We start from the raw sequence: 27,553 nt of genomic DNA, 5'->3' as shown, positions 1-27,553 counted from the left end.
CTAACAGAGAAACACTTTCGTTTTGATACTAACTAAATCACTATCATTATTATTCATTTTTTTTTTTCTTTTTGGGTTATTACATTAAAGATCTTAACAGATGAGTTAATATATAAGTGACAACCAAATAGGAGTCTTACGAATAATAGCATGATGGCTGCCACTCACAACCTATCACCACCTGCCCCCATACCCATCACCCATTGCCTCACACACTCCCACCTTATATATTTGATTAATAATAAATAAATAAAAAAGCAAAAAACCCATCACTCCCACAACTATATAATTGCAAAGAGGAGCAGAGATTGATTATAGTGAAATTGTCCGCGGAAGAACAGACCGACCGAACAGAGAAGGATGCGCAAGGGGAAAGAAGGGTAAAGAATAGAAGAGATATAAATGAAAGTGGGTGAGAAATACTTTGTACAAATTGATCAAATATCATGTCGTAATCTCTTTTAATAGTGAAGTTTTGATCTCATTCGCTCGTGGAGTAGGTATATTTGAACCACGTAAAAATTCGGTCTCGTCTTTATTTATTTTTCTACTTATTTTCATTTATTTTTTTATTAATTTTTACATCATTTTATAACAATGGTAAAATTTAAGAATAATCATTTATTGTCTTTTATGAATTTATGTCATGAGCTCATAAAATTTTATAGGTCTAAAGGGGTGTTTGATTTATGATATAAAAAATATTTTCAGATCATAATCTTATTTTCAGAAGTAAAATGTTGAAAATATTTTACTAAAAAGAAATTGTTCTAAAAAAATGTTAAAATGGCTGTCCCGTAATGAGTAATATTAAAACTATTTAAAAGAAGACACAGCCAAACGCCCACTTAATTTTTGCAACTAACCTAAAACGGGCAGTTGGGACTTGGGGGAAAGGCCGATTGGCGCACTGCAGCGCAAATTAGCATCGTGAGCTCAAGACTCCCTGGCTCCTAGGAAGTAGCAAGCCTCTCCATCCACTTTTCCTTTCATCCCCTCGCCTCTCATTCCCAATCCAATCTTCTCTCTCGCACAGCCTTCCATCATTCTCTTTCTAAGGCGTAAAACCCTTAAAATAACACCCTATCCGACCACAAATTCCGGTTTTCTCTCTTCGAAAACCAGTGGAATCACTTCAATTTCGCAAAATCAGAATAACTAGGGTTTTCCACAACATCACTGTAATGGTTTTCACAGCAAAAGCCGCAATCTTTGAATTTGTCGGTCGATAATTTTGCAGAAAGCTTGAAGATCTGTGCTGTGGTTCGATTGCTCTTCGTTGCGGACGTGCATCCATGGACGACACCGAGGACGATGCAAGGTACCCTCCAAAACGCTACTCTTTGAATCACCACCCCAGCTTCGGTCCTTCGCACCGTTCGAAGCTCCCTATTCGAAACTCCACTTATCCTCATTCCATTCGCAATCAATACAACGACGTTGAAGATGATGAAGATGACGAAGAAAATGCGCAAGAAGAGGAGGATGAATTGGAAGAAGATGATGATGAGGTAAACAGTGGTTACGACGACGACGAAGACGGCGATGATCAAAATGGGTATCGCGAATTTGCGCAAACTGGCGGTTCCGAGAGGTACAGAAAGAAGAGAAAGTTGGAGAATTTGGGGGGAGGTTATGAGTTTGCGCCGCGGGTGGGTCAGGCAACAGCTGGAACTGGCGCGAAATCAGCAGCATTTGGGGCGTGGGATTGGACCGAGCACGCCACATTGGCGTTGTTGGAGGCTTGGGGTGATAGGTTTCTTCAGCTGGGAAGGAAGAGTTTGAGGTCTGATGATTGGAGTGAGGTTGCGGAGAAGGTGTCGGAGACAACCAAAATGGAAAGGACAGATATGCAGTGTAGAAATAGGTTGGATACACTGAAGAAGAAATATAAGAAAGAAAAGTCAAAATTGGAGAAATTAGGGAATGGTGCTGGTGCTAGCAAATGGGCTTATTTTAAGAAGATGGATATGTTAATGGCTTCATCGCCGAGGCAACAGCATGGTTTGGCCTGTGGGGTGGATTCTGGCGAGTATGTTTTTATGAATCCGCAGGTTTATTTGAGCCGTTCCAATGGATTTGATGAGATGAGGGATAGTCCAGGCAATTCTGAGTCATCTGATGGCAATGATGATGATGGTGATGATTCGGATGGTCTTCCTTCTAGGAGGAGGAGGTTTGGAGAACATGATGATAGGGGATCATCGTTTAGGTTATTGGCTGATTCTATTCAGAAGTTTGGAGAGATTTATGAGAAGATTGAAAATAGCAAGAGGCAGCAAATGATTGAGTTGGAGAAGATGAGGATGGATTTTCATAGAGAATTGGAATTGCAGAAGAAGCAGATGCTTGAGAGGGCAAATGCTGAGATTGCAAAAATACAGCAAGGAGATGATGAAGACACTGATGCTTCAGCCGAGAATCTCAGTGGGTGATGTAGGTGGGTTTTTTATCCCCATATAATTTTTCAAACTTAGTTGGCACATTGGATGTTATAATTGTTGTGTAGTGCTGGAAGACTTTTCTTCTTTTGTTTTTTGAGCCAGTGGTAACTGAATTTTACAAGAGATAATTGTTTGTTCTTAATTTCCTCGTTGGACCAAGTTTCTTTTAATTTTACCGGATTAGCTTCCTTGTTATTATTGTTGGCTTTGTTGCCCCTCTCCTGCCATCATTAATAATTCATGAGTTCTTTTTTCCTTAATTGAAATCAAGCCATGTTTTGTTGACCATATTAGTTGACTACTTCTTATTTATCTCTCTTTTTTGCTCTAGCAACATTTTATTTTGATTACTGCTACTGCTAATGTTGAAATTCAACATTCTAAATAAAATGTTGTGGCCCTGATCAGTGTTCATGCAGGTGAAAGCTCATGTGCACAGGAAGAGCTATTTCATATTCTATTGGCGGGGAGCCATTTCTCTCTAGGTGAGGAGCATGTTTCACACATTGCAATTTCACTGTGTTTCATGTGCATGAGATGAACAAATATTCAGCTATAGTCGCAAAATTGAGACACACACTCACACGCATATTAAACAGGGCCTTCCACCCTTGGATGTAGATCTCATGGTATCTATTGTATTTCATGACGACTTTGACAAATGAGATCAGAGAGAAGTAACAGTTAAGTCAGCCTTGAGTCTACCAAGTAGATGCTTATGAACCAAAAAAAGTTTCAATGATAAATTGAGTGGCGAAGAATATATGGAATGTTGTTTAATTGTAATGTAAAGCATAGTAGAGAAACTTTGATGAGTGTGACTAAAATGATGGTTTAGATGGGTGATCTGGAGACAATGAATGGTTTTATCAGAGATTTAAGTGGAGTGGAACAAAATAAATAGTTAAGAAATCTAGATGAGTGGCGAAAATATAAAACACACTGATATTATCTCCTTTTTTGTGGGGTATTTCAGGAGTAACCAAGTTACCAAATGAGATTACAAAAAAAAAAAAAAAAATCTTGACCATTGGATTGAAAATATATCTCATGCTTAGTTTGTTTACCACTTTGAAGCCTATATAATAATGGGTGGACCATGGTCAGTGATGCCAAAATTTGACTTTTGTTTTTAGATGTTCTTTAAACTTCTAACATTTTCCAAAAAAGTCACTGATTTAACGGATGAGCCCAAACTTTGATTAGTAGACTGGCTATGAGATGAACATTTAATCCAGCGGTTAAAATCATTTTTCTTGGCCTCGTGTTGGCCCTAGGGAAAATGAGCCACCAAAGTCACTAAATCCTAGCATGATTGTGCATGCATTTGTGTGTTTATATATTATTTTTTATTCTTTCTATTTTTTAGCCATTTAGGGGGTCTTTGGGGTTGAAACATAGTGCATGACATGCATTCTCATATACACGTACTCTTGGATGCGTGTGCCTTGAGTAGATATGGATGTATGTGTATGGGGTAGGACAGTAGGTGAGAGGGAGGGAAGGAGCCACTGTGAATTGAACCCTCCTTACCCTTTTTGTTATCAAAATGCCCAAACAATTTGTTATATATAGTCTCTAATATAAATTTGCATTATTGAAATGAGTGACTGTTATTTGGTCAAGTGGTCTAACCAGAGCTCGAGTAGAATGTTCAAACATAGTTCGTTTTTCCTGTTTGTATTAGGGATTGACAATGTCTTATTTAAAGATATGAAACTTTGCTCATAATATTTAATTATTAAAGTTTAGCATGTTTGTTTGGGATCTTGAAACAAGTTTAGATCAAATAGGATGGGATATATGCTTGTGCCTGCAGCCGGAATGGGATCCACACCATGCATTCTCTGCATAATGTACACACCATCAATTATGGGATCTATATCACAAATTCTCTTCACTTAACCGCTTTTAGTGCCCCTTTGATGCTATTGAAATCTTTTGTGGTAAGTGTTCAACACTAACCCTATGTTTGGGAGAGGCTAGGATTTGGATTTGTGTGGATTTAGACAAAATGTAATACAAAATTGTGTCGAATTTTGTCAAATCCACCCAAATCCAAATACAAAGCCTAATATCCACGTTCGCAAATGCAGCATAAATGTTAGTTTCATATTGCCTTTGTCATATTCTTTTATATAGGTGTGCCCATGTCATAGATAGAAGTAGCATTTTGATATTAATGTGTAAACATATCACCGAGTGCACAAAACTCCCACACTATATTAGGGGTCTAGGGAAGGCTCATGTACACGGCCCTACCTTCACATTTGAAATGGTTTTTTTCAACTTTCCGTGATCTGAAACTAAAACCTTCAGGTTTGAGTGTTGTTGCCTTACACTTGGTTGAGACTTGCTCTTTTTTTATTTTGATGTGTAGAGGTTAAATTTTTTATATTGTATAGGGTAATAAAGCCTTTAAGAACCCAATTTAAGCTTAAAGGTTACTTAAAAAAATGGTATATATCAACCCTTGTGTTAAGGGCTGTTAAGTACTTGAAATCTATTGATAAGGGAAAGAAAGTATATTAAGAACCGGCATCTTGCTTGTTCCAGAATGAAACAATTATACTTGTTTATATTGAAACAAAAATTACAGGGAAAAAACTGAATTCCTGTTTGTTATGGGAACTTATTTATTACCTAGCCTCCCTTTGGTATGCTGCTGCTGTTTTTTAAAGAGTGAAGTTTTCTGATATTCATCGGGACTGATTAGCTATATTGGGGAGTGTTTGAAAAAATTAAGCATTAAGTGCTAAACAGTAAATTAGGCTTTGAATTTTGTGAACTGATTTAGAGCTGATTGAACCCCTTAATGCTGAAAAAAATATGTTATTTGGTAAATCCTAAAACATTTGGAAATGTTTTTTTTTTTTTTTTTAAAGTTAAAATTATAAAAAGTACAGGAACACAAATGAAATTACACAAATTTAACTGAAAAACTGCGTGCATTCTTCAAGTTGGAAAATCGTTCAACAAAAATAAATAAATAAATAAATATAAAACTGAACACAAATGACAATTTAAATCATCGACTCTTTGTCCATGGATGTGGTAGCCTGAAGGGGCTTTACTGTTTTTATTTTCAAATTGCAGCTCTAAAACAAGTAAATTCTGCACACAGCAAGCTGAAAAGCTTGAAGTTCCAGACTAAGAATACTCTTAACTCCAGATCTACCAATACAACATATTCAACATTAAGGAACAAAATTCTGAAAGGCGTCAAATTCTAAAATTCTAAACCTCATCTATTATCGGATGATTGACTAACAATAAGTCAATAATTTTCTGTAAAATCCTTCAATTCTCCTTCTTAAATATCAAGTCCAAGGTATAATAGCTAAAAAGTCAGAAATTACTTAAATTACTTAAGGAAATCTCAGTGAAGAGCTGCAGCTTCCCTCTAGCTGCTTCTCACTGGGATTTCATCAGCTTCATTCCGGTTGCTGCCCTAACTCAGAGACCTGAATTTCCCTTTGCAATTGCCCCACTCATAATCCATGCTTGCATTAGGGAGCCAAGCTGGGATGGTGCGCAGGAGCAAATTAGCAGCCTCAATTTGGAGCTGCTGAGAGAGAGGGGAATGACAGGGATGAGTGCAATCTTTCACAGAATGGCCTTCAGCAACAATTATGTTGCTGTCCGAGTAAGAGTAGTTGAGAGGGCATTCCGAGATATAAACAAACATCCCAGTCTCTTAATTTAGAGTCCATTCAGTGAACCAGTTCTATTTAGAGCCTGTTTAGTCTGATGGCTGCTTCTTATCTTTTTGTTAAGGGGGATTTCTTCTTCTCCTTTTTCTATATTTTTTTTCTAATGAATTCATTCTCTTTTGTTATTAATATATATATATATATATATATATATATATATATATACATGTATATATATATATTGGAACCAAAAATAATAATAATAGCTACAACTCATGGCTGTCAACTAATTTGGAAAATTGGCTTGAATGGTGAGTACTTTTAAACTGTAGGATGGAAATAACATCCATATTCATGTCAAGAACATGTCGGCTTCTAGCATTTTGCTTATTTTGCCATTCGACTCTTGAAGCCCTTCCTAACATTTGGATATTACTAATTGCCATTTTGGCTTTATTATGGATTTTGTCATTGCATTAAGTTTGTAAATTATTAGCATAACATTGTTAATTGCATGTTGCTTTTTTTTTTTTTTTCAATCCTTTGGGAAAGGCCTAGGCCTCATCTTCATAGGATTAGAACAACTTGCCATATTCTTTGACTTTGTTACATGGACTAAGAGTGTTGAGGTTTAGCTGACGCCTTCCAGCCCATCTCTGATACAACAAAAGTAAATGATGTTTTGGGGGGGGGGAACAGTGTTCCTTAGCATATGCATAAAACCAAAAAGAAAATAGTACAATTTTGCTCATGCCATAATGAGCTTAATTATTGTAGCCACAATAAAACCTTAGCCTGTGAAAAAAAATAAAAAATGTGCCCTTGACCCACTCCTTCCTTCCTTGCGCCTTTCTCTTCCTTTCTCTTTTTTGTTTCATTTTTTCTCTTGCAATGATATTTTGCTCAAAATTCACCCCTTTAGCTCATTCATTTTCTAGAAAGTTCTGAGAAGAGAATTGCAAGATTGAGGATTTTCCCATTTGTTTGTTCTGTTGAAAATTCTAAGTTATTGGGAAATTTTTTGCTGATGGGGGAGAAGTTGGGAACAAAAACTACATATATTACAAAGGAACTATTTTTTATCCATAAGTAGTACATGTTGACAGCCTATTAATACCCAAAATGGATCCAATTAACTACATAAGCAACTCAATTTAATTATAGACCTGAACATTATAAAAGTTTTTAACTCGACTCTATTTTAAACTTTTTTTGAATTGTTTTTAAACTCCTGAAGTTAAAAAGATTTGTTTGTTAAAAGGAGCATATGCATCTCCTTGCATTTGCTACCATACTTCTAGTCATGTAATATGAAAAATCATAATATCCTGGCAGCATAGGAATTTAGATGGCATATTGTTTTCTCATTATGTACAGCATGTGTAAACTGTGATTGATTCTCTCATAAGGCAGCTAATCCTAAAAAGTGAAACAGTGCATTAAATACAATGCGTTACAATGGTTTCTCACGAGAGGCTAAGGTTTACAAGGGAAACATGGCACTAGACAAGAACTCTTTTATCTTTTGACAAAGGACTCTAAGAGGACACAAAAGTAAATTACTTTAGAAATCCTTTTGTATTCTTGTGATGTGCCACTTGTGCACAATTTAGCTAGGTTCTCAACAAAGGATAGTAGATGTTAGTAACACTAACACATAATAATAAGATGAAAGTAATAAACATTTAACAGTTAAATAATTTTGTATGATTTTAGGTTGATCAGCTTTTGAGAGCCTACAAAAACCAATCCTAAGTAAATTGGATCTTATATTCGTCTCATTAGTATTTTTCTCTAACTTACAATAGCAACTTTATAGAGATCTTTTTTGTTGTTGCCAATGTATGCTTGGTATGCTAACTGCAATTTCCTCTTGTAAATGTGGTTCTTGCATGGGAATAAGGTCTGGGCCTTCTTGGTAATTGTGATTTTCAAATCGTGTTTGTTGAGCCAGCGTTGAGTCATTTGCAGTTCCACACCGTGTAGCATGCTTTAGCTATTACTAACTTTCATACTCAACTGATTTGTTTCTATTAATATATTTTGAAAAACTATACAAATATGTTGGGTGTATCCTCAAGTAGTTCTGATAAGATAGAAGTCATTTTTGAATAATTTAGCCTGATCCGACCCTGGTAATTCTCTATTAGAGTGAACTTTGAAGTGTTGCCATCTCTTCTGATAGTTGTTTTTTCACAGGTGAGGGATTGACGAGGGAAGTCACATTTAAAGCTGCAACCTGCTATCAGTTTGTGGAGGAAAAGAACTCTTTGCTTTAAGAAAGCAGCAATGGCTAGTAGTTCCCATACTTGAGAAATTGGGAGGATTTTCATGATGTTAAGAGGCATTTAGCCATTTGTGTTACTGGTCTAGAGATTAAATGCACCAGGAGTCAATAGTCCTTTATTCAGTGGATTTATTTATTTCGACTTTATTTGTGTTCGTGTTTTCACTTATCTCAGCATTTGTCTCTAAGCTGCTAATTTGATCTCATTATGGGACAATTGTAGTAAATGCTCTACTGTTTTGGATCAAGTTCAAGGCCTTAAAACATTTTGTTTTGTAGCTGAAAGCCTGTATTGGCGTTCTTGCCTCCCTGACCTTCAGCTGAATTGGAAGTATTATGTATTTGTTGTAGCACCAAGTAATTCATTTTGGATTTGTAATTAAGCTGATATTCAGCTCAATTGGAATAATATATATTTGTTGTACCGCCAAGTTCCCCCTGCTTTAATGGGCAATGACCAGATAAAGACTCTTGAAATCCCAGAATGACATCTTCAAACATATTCCAGGGTACAGCGGCAATTGCCGAGTTCACAAGAACTTGTGCTGAGAAGCTTGAGGCTAGATAACTCACCTCTCATAAATAGCCTTTTTTCCCAATAAGGTCGTTCCATTTTAAATCTGTAACTGCAGATAACGTTAACAATGCTTTTAGAGTAGCTGGACCAAAGAAGTTTCCTCCATAGGAGCAAAATGTTTCCTCAAGTACCTCTTTATGAACTTCTCGAGTTACATGGCTAAAAGAGACTTCTCATTGTCTCCTTCCCTTTGGCGCTCCCTTCTGGGTGCCTGGCATAAACTATTGGATCTCTCTCATAGCATCATTAAGTCATCAAAAGCTTCTTGGCACTTTTCTTTTTAGTTCCACTCGACATTTCTTTGTTTTGTCAAAGGAGCAGTTAACGAAGGAACCTAGAAAAATGAGATAAATGAAGGTTGCAAGGATATTGATGGCTCTGATAGAAATCTCAGCAAGCTCCTCTGGTGCTCATCTGTTTACCATGTTTGGAAACCAAGAAATTTTCAGGAATTAAGGAATATGCTCATGAAAAAATCAATTTAGAAGGGGTCATGGGTGGCCCTGCAATGACAGTCTGCTTTCAAGCTTTCTGCTTCTGTCAAGAGATTTTACTTCTTTTCACTCTTTTCTGATTGGAAGCTGTTGTATTCCATTTCTCCCGTTGGCAATAAAATTCTTCTTTCCTTTGCAAGGGAAGATAGGTTTCAGACTTCGAGGAAGATAGAATTCAGACTTTAAATTTAAATTTAGATAAATTTGAATAAATTTCAATATAATTTTATAATTATATCTTATCCAAACTAATTCAACTTTAAATCCATAATCTCTCCAAATAAAAGGTTAAAGATATTATTTCAGACAACATTATTTAAACCAATTGCCCTTGAAAGTTTTAAAGTTCGAATGTTAATAAAGAATAAAATTTAGATAATATAATTTTGGGGTTCATGTACCGTTACAAAATATAAAGTACTCACTATTGCCCAAAACAAACTCCTCCATGCCAAGCTCTTTCCGATCTCTAAAATTTTAACTAACTACCCTTGGCAGAAGTTACATAAATCCACGAGCTATAGACACCAATCTTCATTAGCTTGATTTTGGCACAGAAGGGTAAGCACTTCTTTACCTAACTATTCAGCTACAAACAAAAAATTGGGCATATCTCCCCAAAAGGGGTAAAATGTCCTAATAATTCCACATGTACATGCATCTAGCTGCCTTCGCATTTCCTACAACACTATCATTACATTCTCTTTTAGTTACTCAACCGATATGAGCCCTTTAACTCATGCCACAAGCAAAACAATGTGTCATAGGCATCATCATCCAAATTGCACTCTCCTATGCTAGAGACAGCTAAAAGGGTCTTCAGCCATTCTTCATGAAGAGTTGAGAATTCTGATCTCTGTTCACTTGACCTGAAACTTTCTCCGATTGATTCTTTCATTACTCCCCCAGCTTTTGAGGCAGCTTCGACCACTTGTTTTGGGATCCCAGCCATGAGCGCCACTTGTAATCCATAGCTCTCTGGACAAGCTCCAGAGGCAAGCCGATAGAGAAAAACCAACTCTTGATCACCTTCAGAAAAGGCTTCAGGTTTCAGCTTAAAAGTACAGGCCATGTGTTGCAGTGTAACACGAGGATGAGCCGCAAACTCTTTTGTGAGGGGATGATAATGTGTTGCAAACAGCAGCCGGCAGTTCACCTTTTCAACCAGATGGCGGAAAACCTAGACAGTATTCAGGATGCTTTGTCAAAAGACACAATAATATCAGACGGAATCAAATGGCTACAGATAATAATTTCACAACTTTCAGCAGGCATGCTCAGCTTTTCACTCCAATACGTAGTTCAGGATCAGTCTTGTGTAAATTTGTCTCAAATCAACCCTGGTATAATAGCAGTTGTACCTTATCTCATGGGCCAACCTCCTTCGTGGATAAAATATAATCAGGACATTTCAAAGCGACATGCACATTCTATGCCATACTATACATCCTCAGAGCCATAGGAGTATTCGTCATCCATTAGACCAAAAATCAATAGTTCAGCTATAACAATTTGGGAGCAATTGTTTCACCCAAACCTGAAGGTCACAAGGTCAAAAGAACAGCCCCTCCTCCGAAACCTCAATATAGAGAGGGAGCCATGTGTACCTACCACATTCACTTCTTTTCATGGCTATTGCTATCAATTTTCAATAACCAAGGATTGAAGCTTTAATACAGGTTACCCTGACTTCATTTTCTGGGCTCCTGGATAATGAATAGCATGGCCGTGATGTGTCCACATATATGAATGTGTGCAAATAGTTATTTATGTTGGTTAGTGTGTGGTAATATCTTTTCATGTTTGTGCATGTGCAGAACTTAAGCAGATGACAAATAAAAGCTGAAATATTTAGCATGGAACTATGTACATCCTCCTGTATGATTCAAGTTGCAAGGAATGTTAATACAATTTACTGGGCTTGATAGTTAAAAGTATTTGCCCTTTTAATTAATGTAGAAGAGGCAGGACCATTTGCAAGTTGGTAAATCAACAATAATAAAGATCAGAATCTCACAGCGTATGCAATGGAATATCCATCGAACGTGCTGGTACCTCGACCCAGCTCATCAAGGAGAACCAGAGAATCTTGAGTAGCATTTTGAAGAACTGATGCTGTTTCTGTACACTCAACAAAGAAGGTGCCTGCAAAAAATAAACTTGTTTCAATGATCTTCAGTTGTCAATAAAGTGCAAGTGGGTAAGTCTCAGGCTGTCAACTGCAAGTGTGTGGGTTTGTGTCTTGACAGCAGCACTTCATGCAAAAAATGTTGTAAGCATAGTTTCGTTAAAGGCCAGCCCTTCTAAGACTTTGCTCAGCCAGAACAGCAATTAGTGGCCTAATGTACAAATTAAAAAGAAGGATCCATTCTGCTTATGATAGCCCAAGCAAGTAAATGTTCCATATCAAGTTGTCACCACCATACTTGTACTCATGGATTGTTAGCCCAGTATAATTTTTTTTCAATTACATAATTAACATGATATACTATCTAAGATTTCATTAGCACTTAATAGCCCTCTATTTAAAATTTGGGTCTGCATTGGTTCAGTATTAAGTGAACCAGTGTGATGTAGGGGTGAAGAGAAAGGGAAGAGAAAGAATAGAGAGAAAAGAAGGATAGTAGAGAGAAGTACTAGGGAAAATATATTATATTATAAAGTACAAATAGTGTAAATCATTTTATGGACAAAAATATCCTTATCTTTTAAAAAAAAATCTAAAAACTCCTAAAAGATGTAATTGTAGATCAATTTAGGGACCAAACTATCCTTATTTTTAAAAAGTGAATTTCATTAAGACCACTATTTCTAGAAGACGTAAAATTCTATACTATATATAGAAGTATGGATATTGTAAATTATTTTAGTGACAAAAATATTCTAATCTTTTGGAAGTTAACCAAAGAATCTTAAAAGTATATATAGAAAGTAAATTCAAGAAAAGTTTGATGAAATTACATTTAAAATGCCTAAAAACTTATGTTTGAAATACAAAATAAACTAACATTATATATAGATATCAACATTTATATCTATACTAGAATAAAGCAATAAATTACGAATATAGTAAATAATTTTGTAGTAAAAATACATTATTTTAAAAGTAATACAAGGCATTCCTAGAATTTTTATAAAAAAAAAAAATCATCCAAAAATAGATAAAATTACATTTACAAAATCTATTTTAGACGTGTTAAAGTTTGAACCCAAAAACAAAATTTTATTTAGCCAAAAAAAAAAAGACAAGGTATAAATAGAATAAAGCAATAAATAACGAATATAGTAAATCATTTTGTAGTAAAAATATACTATATTTTAACAGTAATATAAAGCATTACTAGAAGAAAATAAATTCAACCAATAATTGATAAAATTACATTTATAAAATCTATTTTAGACATGTTAAAGATTGAACCTAAAAAGGAAATTCTATTTAACCAAAAAAGTAAGGCAGTGTATAAATATATCATATATAAAAGTACCAATAGTGTAAATAATTTTGTTAATAAAAATATTACAATCTGTTAGAAGTAAGACAAGTATTTCTTAAAAAATTACATTCAAAATATTAGATAAATCTACATTTAAAAATTTTATTTTAAATAGGTCAAGATTCGGACCTAAAAAATCCATTTCATTCAAAAATAAAATAAATGTTATATTATAAATGCTAAATAAAATGTACATCCTAAAATAAAATAGGTAAGTTCATATGATATCTTCTAAAATTACAGTGAAGTGTCTAACATCATTTAGATAAATAATAATACGATTTTTTAAAGATAAATTTTAGAAATGAAACTGTAAACCTAGAAGTACCTTCCAATTGAGTAAACGAAAAATAACAATAAGATTGATTTTCAATATAAAATCATAATTTAGAAATTGTAATAAAGTTATTAATATTTTTATAGCAAGAAGTCATATTGAGTGTTTAATAAAATAAAAAATAATGAAAAAATCTACGTATCAATTTTATATATAATGTTATGTAAATATTGAAACTCAATATTTATCATAATTTTAATTAGAGGATTTGTGTCATATCATATAATATATTTTTTAAGATTTTTCACATCTCTATATTTACATGGTGTTATAATAGTATCTCATGTCAACATCTATATTTTATAAACTTTTAAAAATTATTACTTTTTATAAATAACTTGGAATATTCACAATTTAATAAATTATTAATTTTTATAAATAACTCTGAATATTTGCACTTTAATATTTGTAAACTAAATTATGACAATATATTATTAATTTGCTTTGAAAATATATCTAAAATTTATTAAAAATTATAAAAATATTTTATGCAAAATTATTCACATACAATCATGTGCAACACATGATATATTGACAAGAAGAAAAGAGCATGCATGAGAGGGGGTCAGCTGTATAGAGAGACAGAGTTGGAGGGTGAGTCAGAGAGTGAGACAGTGAGTTAGAGAGATAATCCTGTATTGATAGATAAATAAAGGAAACCCAAAATGTAAATTAACCAAAAAATTGCAAAATAAATGCAAAGAAACAAAAAATATCCAAAATAGCACATAAGTTAATATCGACAATATCCATATTTCCAAATTAAAACAAAATCACTAATTTCTAAATCTTATAATAGAATAGGAACACCTAAAATTATCCACAGGCAGTCCCCCATCAAGGTGTTGTTTAGATAGAACTCTTAATGACCTCTTATTGCCTCAGACTGAATCAGCATTCTGCCAGTTGCTTGATCAACCATAGCTATTTTCAGTACTCGCTTTTACAAATTTAACCCTAAAACAAAAAAGAAACAGTCAGACAGTTGTCTCTGTCCCTCTCTCATGGTCTCCCATCTCCCAGCAGGCGGCAGCACCTCATCTTCCTCCTCCCCCAGGGCAGTCTCCCTCTTATCTGATCATAAAATTCTCTAGCAATAGCAACTCATCTTGCAAATTTATCACCCAAGAATTGAAAATTTATCACCCAAGAACCTGGCATCTCAATGACAGCAAGAAGAACGCACATCAAGTTGGGTGAGTTCCCAGCCAAAAACAACCAACTCACCCATAATAGTGATTCATCTATCTCCTGCCCAAGAACCCCTCATCAATGACAGCAAGATTTCCTCGTTCTGGTGGAACTGCACCCTCAAATCTTCTGTCACAAACCCACCCTTTCCTTCATCCATAGCCCTTTCCTACTCTAGAGGGCAACAACTTGAGAATGCACATGAGAGAGAGAGAGAGAGAGAGAGAGAGAGAGAGAGAGAGCTCAACCATGCTTGGTGCAGCAGACTGAAGAAGACATGAGACGTGGAGTCAAAACAGGCAATGACCAGGGCCATTGGATTGCAGTGATTTCACTGATGGCCTTCTTATCATTTAAAAAAAGAAACAGATATAATTTCACTTAAATTTCATTTTGAATCTTTGGTTCCTTAATTCTCTCTGCAATAGGGGTTCTGGATTTGGAAATGATGGAAAAAATTAAATTTGAATTTTTTACTTTTTGCCATTAACAAAAGAAAAATTAAATGTGAAATAAGATATTTTTTTTTTTTTTTTTTTTTCAGTTGCAATTTTTGTTTATTTACTAAGAAAATTAAAAGGATAAAGAAAAGGAAGTACTCATCTGTAATTGGTAAAACAGGGTTAAAATGGGGGAAATGCACAAATTCAGAGGTTTAAACATTTAATTATCAAACAAAAATAAATACTCCAGTATTTCGGTTTGATATTAATTACTACACCGATTTAGAGGTTAATTCAATTCAAAACTAAACACTAAATTTTATTAAGAAACTCCAATTAATGTGATGAATAGCTATATGATCTATGATAATCATAACCACCTCTGCCAACACCTCTACCTCCCCACCCTCAAGCCCAAACTACCCCACTATCTTCAGCACCAACATCAATACCAAACTCAACAACCTAAACCATCACATGAATGCTAACCCCAATTCCATCACATGGCTTGTAATGTTCTTACAATCACTGGATGAGCCCTAATATTTTTTCAGCCTTGAACTTGAAGGCATTTCAAATTATGGAACTTCATTCACTAAAATGAGCATTGCATGTCAAATATTGTTTACAAAAATCCAATTTTGGAATGTGAGAAATGATACTAGCAATCAAACAAAATCCATAAACCAATTTATCAGCCACCACTCCTAAAGAAAATAAATAAATAAATAAGAATGAAAAATAAATCCATAAACTATTGGTTTGTTAAAATAACTTACTCTCGCCAGTCATGATCCGATCAGTGGCACCAAGCCGCGTGAAGATGATATCCACAAGTGAAAGAATGCACATCTCACAAGGCACATAACAGCCCAGCTGAAATTCAGGCAAGAATAAACATTGTGGACATCAACAAAAATCAGAATATTCCAATGCTTTAAAACCAATTGAAACTATTGATATCACCAAGAGACTAAGCTCACAACTGTACAGGAAGAAACAAACCTGAGCCAATATAACACCCAAACAAGTGGCACGCAGAAGAGTTGATTTCCCACCCATGTTTGGCCCAGTCAACAGCAATGTGTGGGGATGATAGCCATCTGTATGCTCACCCAGGTGAATGTCATTTGGGACAGGAAGTCCTCCATTCTCTCCAATGGCAAATGGATGCCATAGCCCCTTGATTTTAAGAATAGGCCCTCCTGATGCAGATTCTGAACAAGGTAAAATAACAGGTCGAGACATTGGCCCACATGAAAAATTTGCAGTGACGGCAAAAGATCGTAGTACATCAATACAATTGATGGCATGTATAACTTGGGACCACTGAGTAGCTCTCTCAACAAATAATTCAACCAGAATAGAGAGTGTTTCAGCATCTCCTTCTGTTATATCATGGTCCTGGTAGCACAGAATCTCAGAACTAGGGTTAAGCACCACCAAAATAAAGTAAAATCAAGAAACTAAGATCTTCATTGGAAAATGAAAAACAAAGAACCATGACTACTGCAAACAAAATAGAGAACTTCAGAGTTTACTCATAATTTGATAAAAAAAAAAAGTATATAACTCATCAGAAAGAGACAGAGAGGTAAGTATGCCAGTTCCAAATATTCCAAATACACGCAGTAATCTAGCTACTGTAAAGCAATTGCTTTTGAAAACAAAGGCATACAAAATCCCAAAGCAAATTTGTACTCATAGTTCTCTGGTGAGATGATGGTGCCCCCGAGCTTTCTCAACACAAATTGTGAAAATATCAAGGTAGTATTATTAAAGCAAGACTCAGAAAGTTTGTATGTATTACAAATCTACTGAGCAGGTACCACCAACATTTTCTATGAGAGGTAAAACCAAATTCATTATGATTCATAGCAAACCCACACTCCTGGTTTTCAAATAATGAAATTACCAAGTGTCTTTAAACCCAGCCAAGCATTTAGTCTGTATAAAAAGAAGAAATGCAACTGGAGGCAGTAGTAATGCTAACTATCTCCTCGGACTGAATATAAGTTCAAGAAACTCAAATTTACAAACTTTTATTTAATGACTGGTTTATGTATAACCAAAAAGTTATTTGGTTTATACACTGAATCGAGAGCCAGATGATTAATGTGGATCTTATCCTCAATCCACATTGAAGCCAGTAATGGTGACTGGTGAATTGTACAGTGGGAATGATGTGGAAATGAAGCCAATAGTACATATGTTGCTCCAGACCTAGAAGACAAGTACATTCCCATACAAAGGCAAACCTGTGGAGTCACAGAGGTAAGATGACCAAGTAGTTGGTGGCAACAGCAAAATGGTGGAGGAAAAGACATCCAACAGCATAACTGGAATTGAAGGTATGACATAGTTGGGTGATGCTACACCCCTGCCATGTTAGAGAAGATGAGAAAAGAAAAGGCTAAAGAAGGAGATGAAAAGCAGGGATTCAACAAGAGCAGGGGAGCATAAAACAGTTTGTAAAACTAAGGAGCCAGTTACTCGAAGAGAAGCCTTTGCATTTTTGAAGGTAACAGAACAGAGTGAATACAGTGTAGTGGAGCAGTTCAACCAACTTCCAACAAGGATTTCTTTGCTGTCTTTACTGCTTATTTCAGAACCTCAGTTGAGCACATCCTCTTGCATTGCTCCTGGACTAGAATTTTCTGGAACCTGGCCATTCCCTTATCAGGCAGTACTGGGTTACTGCCTGGAAAGGCATCCACACTAGCAAGGAAAGCTATTTCCATCACCCCCCTTGCCATTTTTCAGTTGATATGGAGGGAATGAAACAGAAGAGCATTTGAAGGATTAGATATGCCTCTTTATGCTGTCAATATCTTTGGATTGCTCCTGTTTCTAATTGGCCCAGTGGACAGTTTCTGAATGACACCAATGTAATCCTTGAACTTTTTTTGGCATCCTGCAGTACAGGTGATGTACTTTGGTTTGTTTGTACTTGGGTGGCAGCCCCTTGATGCCCTTTAGTGAGCTTTCTTTACTGATCCAAAAATTAAAATTGCTTAATTTGAAGCCACACGGAGATGCTTTGTTGAAAATCCTTAATGAAGCACAAGCCATCAGGAGATTTGGATTCAGTTCTCAAGATTGCTGAATCAGTCGGTTAGGTTTCGGTTCCAAGAGTGGTTTGGTTCAGTTTGGTTCTTCCTCCCACAATAACAAAAAGTTTGGTTTCTTATATTTTGCCCCCAAACCAACCGGTTGCACAGCCTTACATTGAGGTGCCAGTGCAGATAAGTCCGTATACTTTCAGCTTTATGCTCCAGTTGATGAATATTTCGCTGTCTTAGGATGACCAGGGATACATATGGCTGGGTCAGTGCCTTCATCTTTACACCAAAAGTCAAGTTTGAAGTGGACAAATGGTTGTGAGACAGGACTTGCTAATAACAAAGCCCACGTCAACTCCTAAGGTTGAATCAACAGAAAAAGTGCCCAGTGTTCCTTCTGGTTCCTTTAAGTGGTTACGCTGCATATATAAGCAAAGAAGGTATAATACCATACCTTGCACGGTTCCACCTATAAAGCATCTGAAATGGTTGCCAAAGTGACGATTACAAATGGACTTGCACCAGATAGAGGACTGGGAACAAATTTGCAGAGAAGGGTAAAAAAAAATGTTATAGTTGCCCAAGGAAGAAAATTTTAGCTTGGGATATGTATCTACTATTCTGGAAAGGAGAAAATTGATTGCTGAAAGATGAGAAAGAAGGTTAGCTGGTCTATCTGGGCAGGAATTAGAGATGGCACAATGACACAGAGTTTATCTGAGGTTTCCTGCAATGTTGGTTTCTTTCCATCCAAATCTTGCATGAAAGAACGAAATTCGAGAGGATCAATTGTTGGCCAAGAATTTCACTCCTTGCCACACAAGTTATTGGTCAAGAGGAAGAAAACAGCAGTAACCACTGGAAGTCTCCATATGGCATCACCTTAAGTGGCATCGAGGGTGCTCTCCAGATTACTTTCTCAGGGGTGAGATGCAGGAGCTAATGTACCCATTCCTCTTTTCCTGATACCTACAGCCATTTTGACTTTGACTTATGCTACAGGTGTGTGATGGGCCCGGTAAATACACTCTTCACAGCTCATGCAGGGGAAATAGCTTTAAATCAAAATGTACAGCAATGCTAAGACTCATTGAACCTTCCCTTTTCAGTCGCGTGGATGTAGTTGCAACCTAAAATTCTCTGCAAGTATAATTGAGACAGGGTTGGTATTGTGCTCACTTGTGGAAAACATAATGATCACCTCATCCACATGTCAATGTACTTAAGGAAAGATCACTAAGCCACATATTACTAGAGCCACTGTGTCAATGTATATGCTCTTTTTCTTGTTTCTTCCGAAATCGCTTTCAAGTACTCCCAAGACACCACTTTGATGTCTCCTTTTTCTTTCATGTGTTTGTCTCCTTGGATGCTTGACGCTCACCGCCCTGAATATCCTCTTACTGAAAGTGGATATGACATCAATCTAATAAATATTGAGTTATGATGATAAGAAGTTTAGCAAGGCAGCGTACCCAGTGGTTGGAGTCATGTTTATTGAACGGGAAGCATCAGTACTGCAGATCCTAAAACTAAAGTACAGCTCTCATCAGATGCTCATTAGTCCTAGCATGCAAAAGAAACCCAATAACTCCACATTTCTTTGAAAGCAAATATCTTTTGGATGTCAAGCAACTCTTCCAGATGTTGATTAATTTCCTTAAGACTTTTTGCAGTATTGTTCATCCAAATTTGGCGAGTGAGATGATCCTCCTACCCTCGGTAGACAGTTCCCTGATGTGCTCCTAGATTGTCACTATTTGTTCAGTAGAAATTTCCCCCACTAAAAATAAGAGTAATGAATACCTAATTAAACAAAGGTAAATATATGCTGTGGTGACAATGAACTAGCAATAACAACTACAATTTATACTAGCATAACTAAACTAGCCAAAAGTAGAAGAACAATGATATTCTTATACTAGATACCCTTTCTTTAGCATCTTTTAAAAAATAAAAACAAGTCAAGGAATTCTTAAAAATAAAAAGAAAAAAGGTAAAAGAAATCTTAAAACAACTAATAATGAAATTTTGAGAACAAAAAAAAATTAAAGCCCTAAAAAATAAAAACTTTTTAGCAAACTGCTGAATGAATTTTTTTTATAAAAAAACTAAAAAAAAAAATTTAAACAATATCTTGAAGCGGTAAACCCAATCTAGGTTTAATGCAAGACCAAAGATAAGGGGTAGTTAAGGAAGTGGATGGTGCGGGAATCATTCAGGCAACCCTCATGTCTTTCCTTTGAACACAACATATGGGAGAAGATGGACATTCTGGGTCTTAGGTAGCTTCCACCATTAGAGAGGCTCATGCCACGAGATAATGCATATATCATTAGTTCTTGTGCTCCTCAAATTGGCTCCGCAAAAAACCTAAAAAGCGCAAATTTGGGAAGATACGAATAATATTATGCAATGGACATCAAGGAGTGTAGGAGTGAATTTGAATGGTCACCCTAGAAAGGATGATAAAGATAATGAGAAAAAAATACATTGATAACAAGGCAATGGGGATAAAAATGAGTATGGTGGTATGATCTTGGAGTTTTCTATGTCACATAATCTTGTAACAAAGAATATGTGATTTAAGAAAAGAAAATAACACATAATAACCTTCAAAAAGTAGATAGAATAAAAGTCAAAAAGATTTTCTTAAATAGGAAGCTAGATCATTTATCATGTAAGGATCATAAATTTCTTCTAGATGAATTTTAACCACACAAAATAGCCTCAGTGGTGGATATATATGCATTAAATGGAGGACGACGAGTAACATAGTCAAATGTAAGAGAACTAGGTGGTGAAACCTAAAAAGAGAAAATATAATAAAATTTTAAAAACCAAATGATAAAAGATAGCAACTAGGCAATAAAAGATAATGCAGACATGTATTTGGGATAGAATAGCTAGTTTTACTAAGGATATAGCTGTTAAGGCCCGATATACATTGTTGGCCCACAACCTAACAGCTTAAGCTTTTAGGTAAAGCGGTAATCTAACACGATTTAAAGAAAGAAGAAAGAAAAGTGGACGGGGCAAAATGCCAAATAATGTGTCACTGCCCGCTGAATGCTTTCTCTCTCCTCTCCTCTCTCGTACAACTTTGACCACCTCTCTCTCTCCCTTAGAGGATGGGATAGATACAAATACACTTTGGAATAGATTAGTTAGCTCTATTAAAAAGATAGCAAAGAGATTTTAGGTGAATTAAGGGGAAGATTCTCAAATAGCAAAGAAAGTTGGTGGTAGGATAAAGATGTACAAAAAATCATAAGAAAAAAAGAATTTGGTATAAAACGTGGCAAAAATGTAGAAACAGAAATAACTTTGAAAAATATAAGGAGGCAAGAAAAGATACAAAAAGGGCCATTATTGAAACTAAATATTGATCATTTAATAGTTTGTATGATAGATTACAAAAGAAGGGGAAAGAGATATATTTAAACTTGCTAAAGTTGGAGAAAGGAAGAGCAAGGACTTAGGAAATGTAAAATGTATAAAAAGTGAGGATGATATTGTCTTGGTTAAGAACGAAGATATTAAAGAAAGATGGCGAAGTTATTTTAGTAAGTTGTTTAACGAAAACCAAATAGAAGGCTTAAACTTAGAATTGTCAAATGAGGAAAAGACTAAAAATATAAGATTTATTCGCAAAATTAAAGTTAACAAAGTTAAGTTTGCACTAAAAAAGATGAAAAATGGGAAAGCTATGAGACCAGATAACATCCCAATTGAAGTTTGGAAATGCTTGGGTGATAACGGAATTATATGGTTAACTAATTTATTTAATACAATTGTAAAAACTAAGAAAATACCAGATGAATGAAGGAAAAGCACTTTAATACCTACATACAAAAATAAAGGAGATATTCAAAATTATAATAACTATCATGGAATTACGCTTATGAGTCATACAATGAAACTATGGAAAAAGGTAGTTGAACAAAGATTCAGGTTAGAAACGAAGATCTCAGAAAATCAATTTGGTTTTATGCCTGGGAGATCTACCACAGAAGCTATTTATCTTTTAAGAAAATTAATGGAAAAGTTTAAGAAAAAGAAGAAAGACTTGCATATAATATTTATTGACCTTCAGAAAGCATATGATAGGACACCTAGAGAAGTTCTATGGTGGATTTTAGAAAAAAAGGGTGTATGTTGTAGGCATACCGATGTCATTAAGGATATGTACGATAGAGTAATGACTAGTGTAAGGACTATAGATGGAGAATTAGAGAATTTCCAATTACCATAGGTGTACATCATGGATCTGCTTTGAGTCCTTATCTTTTTGCTTTAGTGATGGACCAATTGACTAAGAGTATTCAAAATGAGGTTTCATGGTGTATGTTGTTTGCAGATGATATTGTATTAGTTGACGAAACTAGGGACAGAGTAGAGGCTGAGTTAGAATTATGGAAAGAAGCTTTGATATCTAGAGGCTTTAGGATAAGTAGAAATAAAACAGAATATATGAAATGTAATTTTAGTAATGATAGGAGGAATATTGGAGACAAAGTTAAACTTGATGATGAAGAAATAAATAGCACTTGTAGATTTCGATACCTTGGATCTATTATGCAAGCTGAAAGAGAAATTGAAGATGATGTAATGCATAAAGTTAAAGCCGGTTGGTTAAAATGGAGAAGTGCTTCAAGTGTGCTATGTGATAGTAGAATACCCTTAAAATTGAAAGGGAAGTTTTATAGGATAGCTATAAGACCAGCTATGTTATATGGATCGAAATGTTGAGCGATGAAGAAACATAATATCCAAAAAGTAAAAGTTGTCAAGATGAGAATGCTTAGATGGATGAGTGGTATAACATTGAAAGATAAATTAAGGAATAAACATATTTTTGGTAAGTTAGGTGTAGCTCCTATAGAAGATAAGATAAGGGAGGGACGACTCAGATGGTATAGACACTTGCAACGTCGGTCTTATAGTGCACCTGTGAGGAAGAGTGACTTAGTTACTGTGGGGGGCAATAGAAGGGGTAGGAGTAGACCTAAAATAACTTGGGAGGAGATAGTGAGTAAGGATTTGATATCATTGAATCTATCAAAAGAAATGGTTCATGATCGCATAAATTGGCGGAAAAGGATTCATATAGCCGACCCCACTTAGTGGGGCTAAGGCTTGGTTTTGTTGTTGTTGTATACTCCACCTTTTACCCCATTCTGCTTTCCTTTCTTCTTTCTAATCTAATACCATATTAGATTATCACTTCACCTAAAAGCTTAAGCTATTAGGTTGTCGGCTAACAATGCATATCAGGCCTTAACACTCCCTTGAATGTGCAGCCTAACAGCAAATTTAGAGATAAACACATGATAGATAATACCCATAGGGAATACAATAATTTTTTTTTGCTTTTTTGGCAATACATAATAAACACGGGCAAAAAGACTAGAACCTAGGACCTGTTGGTAACCACCTCTAATACCACGTTAGATTACCAACTTACCTAAAAGCTTAAAGTGGTAATCTAACAATAGCAAAAAGAGATTTTATGCTTTATTATTATAGAGTTGGTGGGTTCAAAATGTTTAAAAAGACAAAAACAATGTGGTTTGAGACATGGCAACAACATAGAAATAAGAGAACTATGAAAAGGTGCAAGAAAAGTCGTTAGTAAAGCTAAACTTAGAACAAGTAGAAGACTAGGTACTAAATATATATTTTAAACTTGCTAGAGTTAAAGAAAGAAAGATTGGAGACTTAGGTATTAATATCAAATGTAAAGAAAATGTGGAATATATAAAAAAAAGATGAACTTATTTCAATAAGTTATTGAATAAAAAACCAAATACAAGGCTTAAACTTAGAGCTAACAAATAACAAAAACAATAAAAAACTTAGATTTACCTGCAAAATTAGACTATGAAGTTAAGCATGCATTAAAGATGATGAAAAACGGAAAAATTGTACGACCGGATGACATATCAACAAAATTCTGAAAATTAACTAATTTATTAAACAAAATTATATGGACTAAGAAAATGAATGGAGTAAAATACATTTTAATACTTACATACCAAAAATAAAGTAGACTCTGTTGACCTTATTGGTAACGCCCGATTTTGATTATGACAAATACTCATTGTAACTAATGGGTGTTTGAGGTTTTGTGCAGGAACCAAGATTGGTAAAGATGCGCACGAAGCAAGCAAAGCTTGAAGACAAATTTATGTTCTCAATTGTAATATTTTTTAGTGAAATTTGTCTATAATAGTAATTAGGGTATTCGGTTTGTAATAAGCACACACATCACATGTATGGTTTATTTTGTGAGCTCAAACCAATCATAATGCAAAATGACCTTAGAGTGACCTTAGGGTTTTCCCTTCGGTCGACCTTCAGTCGACCGACACCGAACTTTTTCGGTGTCTTCAAATTGGACCTCAAGTGACCCTAGGACACACACATTTACATATATGTTTGTTAGGCATTTGAATAGGGTTTGAATGTTTCGAAACGGGACCGAAATGCACACATGGTGCACTTTCGGTCGATCAGCCAAGTCAATTCATTTTGGCCTGGTCGACCGAAACCTCCCTAGGTCAAAAATTTGACCATCTGGTCGACCGAACCAGGTAATTCAAAAAGCCCTAGTCGACCGAAACCTCCCTGGGTCAAAAGTTTGACCACCTGGTCGACCGAACCAAGTTGTTCAAAGAGACCTGGTCGACCGAAACCCTCCTTGGTCAACATTTGACCATCTGGTCGACCGAACACTTTTGTTCTCCAACTACCTGGTCGATCAGAGCGTCCTCTGGAGAAATCTCAGCGGTCTGGTCGACCGAACCAGCCAATTCAAAATAGCTTGGTCGACCGAACCTCGGAAAATTGGATAATCACCCTCTTCTGGTCAACCGAGCCCTTAGTTCAAAAGTCCTCTGGTCGACCGAACCATATGAGACTTGGTCGACCGAAACATTTCTGGTCGACCGGACCTCTCAGGTTGCCCTGATTTTTTACCGCAGTTAATATTTTTTAAACAGGATTAAAATGTTATAAATGTCATTAAACTTTCTTAATAATACCCAATAGGTCCCCAACGGTCATATTTTCTCAAATATCTATATATATGAGATCATTTGTGCAAATTAGCAATGGATTAACCACTTTGATTAGGAGAAATTTTTTGAAATTTCCAAAGCTTATATTACTCATATTTGAGCCTCCTACACTCATACTTACCTTCTCATACTGATTAAACCCTTTGTAAGTTGATTGAGTGCTAGTCTAAATAGGTTTGCTCTCCCACTCTTGATTGATTGACACGATTTTATTTGAGAGCAAAACCTAAGGATTCTTAGGGGATTTCGTTGATAAGTCTATCCTAAAAAGACTTTGATAGATCTTCTAAGCTTGTACCTTCATTACAAGATCTTGAGAAGATTGTATTTGTTTTTTATTGCAAAAACTATTCAAACACTTCCAAATATCTATTGCGCTTTTATCATGTAAAATATTTGAAGAGATATTTGTTTGTGTGATAGTGATCCTTGTTACAATATTCTTTCACTCACATATTATTTGCTGAATACAAAGATTACACATCTTTTGCAAACCAAGCATATACATCATTTAATACTTACATGCTTGAGATATCTTACTGATTGAAACACTTGAGATTTGACATCTTTGTGTGAACTTATTTGCTAAATATCTTGTGATACAAAGATTGTTTGTTTGTCACTCTCACGTACGCATTACACATAGAAAATACTTTTGAGAGTTAAACCATCTAGACCACGTTGAGCTTACATATTAAATCATATTGTGGTGTATGTTATTGCGCGCATTTGGGTACATATTTGCTTTACATGAAAGCACAATCACTGTACCATCTGATTATATACACATTTGTTGTATATCCAGGCACAGGCCTGAAGAGGGAGACTAGTCCTAGAATAGTCCCGAATTGGCTTAGACCCGGTTAGGAAAGCTAGGTGCGTCGTCCTGTTAAGGCATGTAGGTTGAAGTCAGCCTCGCTAATTGACCTGATTAAGGTTGAGGTCAGCCATTGTTAATTTGACCTGATTATAAACGATGCTGCTCCACCCTTAAGTGAGCTATTAGTGGAATCCTCTGACTTGCGAGCTAGAAGCGGGGACGTAGGCATAGTTGGCGGAACCCCAATAACATATCGTGTACCTACTTACATTTCAGCACTTTATATTTACCACACATGTATGTTTTGGTGTGAATGATGCATTTGATTTAATTTTCACATCATTTTCATCTATGCATTTGGAATTGCATAAAAAGACCCTAGGTTTGTGTAATACTGATTGTTGGATTAGTTGAACTTAGGAAGAAAGTTTAAAATTCCAATTTACCCCCCTCTTGGGAATACACTTTTTCTGACAGACTCAATAGCAACAATTATCGTGAAATTAAATTTATGAGTCATACAACGAAACTATGAAAAAGGATAATTGGCAAAGACTAAGGGTCTGTTTGGTATTGTTGTTGTTTCCTATTTTCTATTTTCTATTTCTCTCTCCACAATTAAAAAACATATTATAAAAACACGTTTGTTTTTTGTTTTTTTTTTTTTTGCCAATTTTTTTTGTTTCTGTAGCGAGCTTTCGCCTGTTTGCCAAAAAACTAAGAACTAAATTTTATGGTTTTCAGTTGTTTTGACAACCTTTTGTCAAAAATTTTAATACCCAGAAATAGTTTTCTTGGATTAAATTATTTACTTTATACACTTTTAAATTAAAATCAAAATTGAATGATCATATGAACTTAAATAAATTAAAAAAAAATACACATAAATTTCAAAAAATAATAATAAAGGCAATTACAAAATACTTTTACTATTTTCAATTGTTCAATCCAATAAAGTTTTTATTGCAAAGTAAATTTTGAAAGTAGAACAATTAAGTAAAATAATTATGATAAATTTTTTTTTTATTGTGGTAATTTTTTAATGTGTATTATTTGCAATTTTATTATTTTAATCATGTTTTTACAATATTTTGATTGAAAGATGAAAATGAGCATTTTAAATTTTTTTTTTTTTTAATTTGTATCAATTTTATAAGTTAACCAAACAGGTTGCTAGTTTCTAGTTTTTGGTTTTCGTTTTTCTCTAATTTTTGATAGTGATACCAAACAGCCCCTAAGGTTAGAAAGGGGGGTTCAAAAAATCAATCTGCCTTCATGCCCAAGAGATCAACTTCAAAGGCTATATATGTAATAGGAAGATTAATAGAAAAAATTTTGAGAAAAGAAAAAAGATTTGCACACAGTTTCCAAAGAAAGGTACCTATGGAAGTCTCATGATGTGTCCTTCAACTTTGGTGTTTTTGGACTTAGGAGCCTAACACCTCTATGCCAGCCTTATGGAGCATCACCAAACCACTTAGCCCCCAGAATTCTCCTGTTACGCCATAGAAAATGTGACAAAAAGGAGTCACGACTTGGCAAAGGAACATCATTAGCTTCCTTGCTTCTTCATTTCAAGCTTGGAGCCTAACTAACATAACTGGTAGGTCCATTCTTACAAGCTTCCAGCTTCTTTGTCTTCTCAAAATCAAAAGGAAAGAACACAATA

The 27,553-nt window shown here is 35.1% G+C and overlaps 2 protein-coding genes across 4 annotated transcripts in view; one reads left to right on the top strand and one right to left on the bottom strand.

Moving 5' to 3' along the window:
- The first annotated feature begins 848 nt into the window (after nt 1-848).
- Nucleotides 849-8,815, top strand: LOC131158332 (trihelix transcription factor ENAP1). 3 transcript variants are annotated; one of them, XR_009137456.1, is made up of 3 exons: nt 849-2,440; nt 2,864-2,929; nt 8,297-8,815. XR_009137456.1 is itself a non-coding variant. In XM_058113121.1 (2 exons), exon 1 carries the CDS (start codon nt 1,296-1,298, stop codon nt 2,433-2,435), a length of 1,140 nt encoding a protein of 379 aa, XP_057969104.1. In that variant the 5' UTR covers nt 855-1,295; the 3' UTR covers nt 2,436-2,440; nt 8,297-8,815. The 3 variants fall into 3 exon arrangements, 1 of the variants encoding a protein (XP_057969104.1); XR_009137455.1 differs by having other exon boundaries at nt 855-2,440; nt 2,853-2,929; XM_058113121.1 differs by lacking the exon at nt 2,864-2,929 and having other exon boundaries at nt 855-2,440.
- A 992-nt stretch (nt 8,816-9,807) lies between these two features.
- Nucleotides 9,808-27,553, bottom strand: part of LOC131158330 (DNA mismatch repair protein MSH7) — a 33,337-nt gene continuing 15,591 nt past the window's right edge. The window contains exons 15-18 of the mRNA XM_058113118.1: nt 15,926-16,324; nt 15,700-15,796; nt 11,473-11,600; nt 9,808-10,635 (exon numbers count right to left, since the gene is read on the bottom strand). Coding sequence (XP_057969101.1) covers nt 10,162-10,635; nt 11,473-11,600; nt 15,700-15,796; nt 15,926-16,324 — 1,098 coding nt within the window. The 3' untranslated portion in view covers nt 9,808-10,161. The remainder of the gene's footprint in view (nt 10,636-11,472; nt 11,601-15,699; nt 15,797-15,925; nt 16,325-27,553) is intronic.

The sequence above is a fragment of the Malania oleifera genome, chromosome 6, assembly GCF_029873635.1.
Source record: "Malania oleifera isolate guangnan ecotype guangnan chromosome 6, ASM2987363v1, whole genome shotgun sequence".
Classification (NCBI taxonomy): domain Eukaryota; kingdom Viridiplantae; phylum Streptophyta; class Magnoliopsida; order Santalales; family Ximeniaceae; genus Malania; species Malania oleifera.
The sequence above is the reverse complement of the archived record's forward strand: the minus strand, read 5'-3'. Positions and strand labels throughout refer to the sequence as shown.

What these genes read in the sequence shown, in the direction of transcription:
- LOC131158332 (XM_058113121.1), top strand. Translation starts at nt 1,296, where the DNA reads ATGGACGACACCGAGGACGATGCAAGGTACCCTCCAAAACGCTACTCT.